Source organism: Varanus komodoensis, unplaced genomic scaffold (genome assembly GCF_004798865.1).
Source record: "Varanus komodoensis strain SLA01 unplaced genomic scaffold, ASM479886v1 scaffold2, whole genome shotgun sequence".
Classification (NCBI taxonomy): domain Eukaryota; kingdom Metazoa; phylum Chordata; class Lepidosauria; order Squamata; family Varanidae; genus Varanus; species Varanus komodoensis.
In genome coordinates this window covers 187,056-193,807 of record NW_025335568.1, presented here as the reverse complement: position 1 = coordinate 193,807, position 6,752 = coordinate 187,056, and the positions used below count along the sequence as shown (strand labels likewise).

General features: G+C 65.4%; 1 protein-coding gene across 1 annotated transcript in view; it reads left to right on the top strand.

Annotated features, from left to right (window-relative positions):
- The window catches only part of HTRA2 (HtrA serine peptidase 2), a 4,401-nt gene extending 117 nt beyond the window's left edge, over window positions 1–4,284 (top strand). The window contains exons 2-9 of the mRNA XM_044428417.1: window positions 34–173; window positions 927–1,131; window positions 1,537–1,731; window positions 1,895–1,927; window positions 2,371–2,479; window positions 2,832–2,901; window positions 3,652–3,747; window positions 3,867–4,284. Coding sequence (XP_044284352.1) covers window positions 34–173; window positions 927–1,131; window positions 1,537–1,731; window positions 1,895–1,927; window positions 2,371–2,479; window positions 2,832–2,901; window positions 3,652–3,747; window positions 3,867–4,032 — 1,014 coding nt within the window. The 3' untranslated portion in view covers window positions 4,033–4,284. The remainder of the gene's footprint in view (window positions 1–33; window positions 174–926; window positions 1,132–1,536; window positions 1,732–1,894; window positions 1,928–2,370; window positions 2,480–2,831; window positions 2,902–3,651; window positions 3,748–3,866) is intronic.
- The last annotated feature ends 2,468 nt before the right edge of the window (window positions 4,285–6,752 follow it).

The window sequence follows — 6,752 nt, the reverse complement described above, 5'->3', positions numbered from 1 at the left end:
GGGGGGCGGGGGGCGGGCCGGGGCCGGCCGCAGGTCCAGCTCCTCCCCAGGCCGCTGCGCGCCGCCGTGCCCGCTTCGCCGCCCCCGAGCTCCCCGCGGGCCTCCTACAACTTCATCGCCGACGTGGTGGAGCGGACCGCGCCGGCGCTCGTCTACATCGAGATCCTGGGCAGGTACCCGCCGCGCCGCTTCTCGGGGGGCTCGGGCCCCGCCCTCTCCCGCGCCCGCTGTCGCCAGGGGCGGCGCCGGGCGGCCCCTCCGCAAGTGGCCGGGGCCGGGCGCCTGGAGGAGCCTTGCCGCCCGCAACATGCGCAGCGGAGGCGCCGGGCCAGGGGGCTCAGGCCGGCCTGGCGCCCCCCCGAAGTGCCGCTCCGGCCCAGCCTCGTTCAGAGGAAGCCCCTGCGCCCGCTCCTCGCCTCCAGTGCCCCTCTCCGGTCGAGCATCGGACGGTTCCCAAAGTGGAATTGCGCCTGGTGGGGGACCCTGGTTGGAACCAAGAAGAGCTTTTCTGCTCTCCTGGGCTGTAAGGAGCAGTCTGGGGGACAGTCCTTGTGGGAGCTTGGGGAAGGACCCGTAGTCCCGCTGGTCACAGCCATCCGGGCTCCAGGGCTTAGGGTAGGTCATCAGCGCTGGCATGGCTTGGCGCCACTCCGTCTCCATAAACCAGTGGAGATGCAGCATGTGGGGCAGGGTGGGCTGCGGGGACAGTCTGGTCCAGCCCCGGGCAGGAGGCCGTGCCATCGTTGCTCAGTGTGTCCTGATTCCCAGGCAGGGCACCCCAGCCCTGCTCCTACGGGGCAGGAGCTGCCTCAGTGCAGTGGCTGCCTGTGTCTCCATTCCTCCTCACCAGGGCTGCGGGGGCTTGGCGTCTCCCCTCGCACACCTCCTGTGCCAATTCACCATGGTCTTCTCTCCCTGGCCCCCAGGCACCCCTTCTCTGGGCGGGAGGTGCCAATCTCCAATGGATCCGGCTTTGTGGTGTCTGCAGATGGACTGATAGTGACCAATGCCCACGTGGTGGCAAACCGGCGGCGGGTGAGGGTGCGCCTGGCCAGTGGGGAGCTCTACGATGCGGTGGTACGGCAGGTGGATCAGGTGGCAGACATTGCGACTCTCAAGATTAGCCCCAAGGTGAGACCCCCAGCAGGCCCCAGAAGGGGCCTGGTGGGAGGGAGGCGCAGGGGAGCAGCTGCGTCTCCCACAGCCTGGCAGAGGGGCCTGCCCTACCCCTCCCACAGAGCCTGGCGGAGTCCCCTGCTGGGTCGCGTGGAGGCCTGGAAGTGCATGCGGCTGTGGTGGCCACGGCCCGGCCCCCCGTCTGGGTTCGCGGCCCCCGACCCAGAGCCGCTGCTCTCTGCACGCTGCAGCAGGAGGTGTTCCCGGGTCCAGCTGGGCGTGGGAACCGACTCGGTGGCGAGAGGGTGTCTGCAGCCTCTTCAGAGGGGCACATCATTTTATTGCTCTTGTGTGTGTGTGTGGCAGGGGTTCCTCTCCTGAATCGTGCTGCTTGCTGATCGTTGGCTGTCTCTCCCTCAGCGCCCCCTCCCAACGCTGCCCCTCGGCCGCTCTTCAGAGGTGCGCCAGGGGGAGTTTGTGGTCGCTATGGGCAGCCCCTTTGCCTTGCGCAACACCATCACGTCAGGCATCGTGAGTTCAGTCCAGCGCGGCGGCCGGGAGCTGGGCCTGGCAGCCTCCGACATGGAGTACATCCAGACGGATGCTGCTATCGATGTAAGCGAGCCTTGGATGGCGGGGGGCAGTGCAGGGGGCGGAAGTGGCACATCTCTGGGGGGAGCATCCTCTTGCTTCTGAGGGGCGTTTTGCTCACCTGTAGTTGTGCCTCGGAATGAGGTTTCTTTACTTGGTCTGTGACACCTGTTTCCTCACTTTGCAGTTTGGGAACTCTGGTGGTCCCCTCGTCAACCTAGTAAGTTCTGCACTGGGTGTATTTTTAGTTGAGGAGGGGGGCTTTTACCTGTCTACTTTATGCGACGGGCAGCAGAACAGGGAGCTCAGGAGGGGCAGCTTTCCGGTCTGGAAATAGCTGAGTGGGGGCAACTTGTTTGAGTGCTGGGAGTGCTTTGCCCACCAGCCGGGGCACAGGGGACCTGGAAACCCCGCCAGGCACTGTGGGCATAGAATGGCAGAGTGGGAAGGGGCAGGGCCATCAGTCCCACCGCCTGCTCCGTGCAGGACTCCAGGCCAAACCACCCCGTGCAGACGGCTGCCCAGCTGCATCCTGAGAGCCTCCAGCCCCCAGGGCCACAGGCTCTGTTGTCACGCTGCTCTGTTGCAGGTGGCGAGTTTCTCTGCTCCCCTATTCCTCCTCCGTGCACCCCAGGCCCCTGTGGCTTTGTTGTGTCTTCCCAGGATGGGGAAGTGATTGGCGTGAACACCATGAAGGTGACGCCTGGCATCTCATTCGCCATCCCGTCGGACAGGCTGCGAGCTTTCTTGGAGCAGGAGGAGAAGCGCAGAGGTGAGTCGCAAGGAGGTGAAGGGGCTGGACTTTGGCCATCTGTCCCTCCCTCCCTCCCTGAATCTGCCAGGCCTGCAGCAGGCTCACCTGGGCGGGCTGCGGCCAGAGGGGAGGGTTCTGCACCGCCGGACCCCTCCTGAGTCTCTGCTGCCCCTCTGCAGGCATCCTCCGTTCAGCCCAGCTGTGCCGTTTGGGCTTCCTGCCCCGGCGAGGCATGGGAACAGGTCTTTGGGCCGCATGGGGGGGGGCGCAGAGCCTGGAGCTGGGCAGGCGATGCTGCAGGGGAGTGGGACCCCCCCCTTGAGGTGCCCCGCAGGATCCCCCTTGGTGCTGAGGACCTCTTCCCTTGCAGACTCGTGGTTTGGCGGAACTGAAGCAAAGAGGCGGTACATCGGGGTGACAATGCTGACACTGACGCCCAGGTGGGAGCTGCACACAGGGCTCTTCCAGACCGGGGGGGAGGGGGCTGATGGGCATCTCTGGCCCCTGCGTAGTTGCATCTGGTTGTGCCAAAGCTGTTGGGGGAAGAATCCTCAGGGGGCCGAAGGCTAAGCCCAGGACCCTCTTCCGAGCAGTGGGGCACCCCCTCTGCCCCTGCCCGACCCAGGAGGCCTGCACGGAGGTCTTGGACTCTCTTTGCTGGGACTGCCCGTTCCACGCCCCCCCCCCCCCCCCCTGCCAGCACGTGCTGTGCGCAGGTGAGGAGGACCAGGCAGGCAGCGTGGCCAAGCGAGCCGCGGCGGGTCGCTGCTCTTGAGCGGTCGAGCGCCAAGGGCTCACTCGCTGCCCGGCCCAGGCCAGGCTGTCGCTCCTGCCACGTCCTGCGGGAAGAGCCGCTGGTGGCACGCTCCGGAGGACTGTGTGGCCAGGGCTCTCGAAGGGCAGCAGGTGAGCAGAAGCAGGAGGGGCAAGGTGGGGGTGCCAGGCCACACCTGCATCGTCGCTTGCCCCCTCCTCAGCGGAAGCAGGGGGTGTGTGGAGAGCTCAGCGAACCTGGAGAAGAGGCGCTCACGGAAGGCCACGTCTTTCCTGGTCCACAAAGTCTCTCCTCGTGTGGGACGCGGCTGCCTTGACAGGACTCTGCTGCTGAGTGGTCTGCCCCCCCCACTGCAAGTGGCTGCAGTGCTTCCCCCCCACCGGGGGCTGATGTTGTTCTCCTCCCCCCCCCCCAGCATCCTGTCTGAGCTGAAGATGAGAGATCCGGCGTTCCCTGATGTGCCCTACGGCGTCCTCATCCACAAGGTCATCATCGGCTCCCCAGCGCATCAGTAAGCGGCTGCTTCTGGCTGGGGGGTGGGCCGGGCCGGGGCATGGATGGCCGGCGCCAGTGTGGCGGGAGTGGGGCGCCGGCTCTGCCCTCCTGCACCCTCTGCCACTGTCTCCCCAGGGCGGGTCTGAAGGCGGGAGACGTGGTCCTGGAGATCAACGGGCAGGCGTCCCGGCAGACGGAGGACGTCTACGAGGCCGTGCGGACGCAGAGCCACGTGGCGCTGCTGGTGCGCCGTGGCTACGAGACGCTGCTGCTGACAGTCACCCCGGAAGCCACCGAGTAGAGACGGGCTTTGGGGAGGCGGGGGTCCTTGCGGCAGAGTGCTGGTGCCTCCCCCCCCCCCCGATTCCAGAATGGACATTGCTGGGAGCAGGGAAGGGTGCCGCCCGCTCTCCTGGCAGGAGGAGGGTCGGCGACGGGCTTTGCGTCCCCCGAGCAAGCGTGGACGAGGTGTGGCCCAGGCGCCCTGCACCTGCTCCCTTGCCCCGCGGCCCCTGGGCATTGTCCACGATCATTAAACGATTCTGTGACCCCAGCAGCCCTCCCCTTCCTGACTCGCCGCGTCCCTCGCTGCCGCATTGGGAATGTGCACATCAAAGGATGCACTGCGGGGGGGCGGGCGGGGGGGCCGTCTGTTGGCTGCCCGCCTTTGGCTCCTGAACCAGCCACCGTGTCAGTTTTCCGGGCAAGGACATGAGCATGATCTTGCCAAATGCCGGCACTCCTGTGTAGCTGCCGAAAGACAACTGGAGAGGGAGACTTAGTGGGCAGGGAAGCAAAAGCGTTTGCCCCTTTTAAGCTGGGGGGCAGGGCTGGCGCTCCTTCGGGGCCGGTGGCAGCCACAGCCGCCTCATGTCCACAGGCAGCCTCCGAGGTGCCAGCTGCTCTTCTGGCACCCTCGTCTGGTCTTTGCAAACTTAAGCCACGGGCAGGGCCTTCTTTCCAGGGCACTGATATGAAATGCGAGTGAAGAAGTGGAAGGTCACGGAAGCTGGATCAGGCCAAGGGATGGATTAGCTTTGGGTCCCGTTTCGTGCGAGGCCAGCCAGGTCCCCAAAGAGCGGGAGACAAGGCAAGCGCAGCAATGCCTCCACTCGCGTCTGCAGTAAATGGAGCCACCCTGCCTCTGATCATAGAAGGGAAGCCTAGAACACGGGTTGGAAGGGGCCAGGAAGGCCATCGGGTGCAGCCCGACACTAGTTTGCAGCATCCCACTCAGAGGGCTGCCCAGTTTGCCCGGATGCCTCCAGTGTGGGAGAGCCCCCCCCCACCTCCCCAGGCAGCTGGTTCCCGTCGTCTTGCTCTGACCGTGAGGAAGCTTTTCCTGATGTCCAGCCTGAATCTGGGTTGTCGCAGCTTGAACTGATTATTCCGTGGCCTGCGCTCTGGCATCAGCAATAAGCCATCTTGGCCTTCCTCCTGGTGACGGCCTCCGAGGCGCTCATAGAGGGATACCGTGTCCCCCCACATCTGCTCTCCCTGCCAGTGCACTGGGACAACGGACACGTCCTGCCAGGGGAGTAGGCTCTACCCGCTCCACAGCAGGCCGACTGCCTGTGCCCAGGGGTCCTGCTGTGTCCTCTCCTCCGCTGACATGCCGGAGGGACCCCCCCCTTTGGTGGGAGGTGCACCACCCCTGCGCAGCCAGCCCTGACCCCGCGCCCGGTCACTGCTGAGGGAAAGCCAGGGAGGGCCTGGAAGGGCAGGGCGGACACTTGCTGGGCACAAGAGCACCTTGCCCTGCCTCCATCCGTGCTCTTCAGGCAGGGGGGCCCGATGCCCCGAAGGGGCCACATGGAACGGTCAGCTCGGGAGAGCCTTGGCAGAGAAGCCGCCTGCAGGTTGGGGGCGGGACGTGCGACGGGGGTGGGGGGCAGGTGTAACAGCACACTGGAAATTCATTCATGCCTTTAGGGAAAAGGACCAGCAATGGTTTTTAAAAGGGTGGTGAAAAGCAGAGGCAGCAGCCAGACTGCCAGCGGTTGTTAGCGGCTTGGAGGGGAACCCTCTTGGCGCCCTTCTGCCGGGCTGGCCCCTGGCTTCCTGTGCTGAGACGGCAGGGCTGGAGAGGATGGGCCCAGCAGCACCGGTGTGGTGGCCCCAGTGCTGGCTGGGACTGCAGCTCCTGCCGCTCCTCTCGGCCACGATTCTGTGCTGGAGGCAAGACAGACCTGGGCATGTTCAGCCTCGGGAGGAGAAGCCGGGGTGACGGGAGCACTCTCGAAGGCTGCACTGCATTCCAGAGTGCAGGACATGGAATGACGGACTTGAGTTAAAAGAAACCAGACAGACGAGGCACCAGGAGGAGTTCCTGGCAGTCAGAGAGTGGTATGACAGAGGAGCCGGCTGCCTAGATGTCATGGGCTCCCCTTGCTGGAGACACTCAAAAAGAAATGGGACAGCCATCTGGGGCGGATGGTGCGACTTGGTGTCCTGCAAGAGCAGGGGGGACCTGATGGCCTTTTGGCCCCTTCCAGCGCCTGGGTTGGTCAGTCACTGCCCCTGGTCTGGCCTACCTCTCAAGGTTGTGAGGCTGTGAGGATCAGATGGAGAGGCAAGGCTTGCAAGCTGCCTCTGGTTCCTTGCAAGAGGCAAGGTGGGGCATCGATGCAGTGCGATGGCCGCTGTGTGCCATGAGCCCCGGGGCGGCTGGCGGGCTGAGCCACGCACCCACACGCAGGCCGAGGGCTTGGGAGGGGACCGGTGGACCTGCTGGCTGTTGACCCCGTGAGCTGCCCCGAGAAGGCCGTCCTAGCTACTGCTGCCCCAGCCAGTGCCTGCCAGAGGGTATGGGGGGGATTTGATTTGCAGGATAGGGGGGCTGTCGAGTCCCAGGGTGCCATCCACAGGGGGTGCTGTGCAGATGGGGGCTCCTTACAAGTCCTGTTGTCCCTCCTCAGGACCTGGGCAGGAAAGAGGACAGGCTGGGTGGGGGGGGGGGCATGTTTCTGCCCAGGAAACGGGTGCATTGCTCTCAGTGCTGGGGGTGGGGGGGAGTGTCTG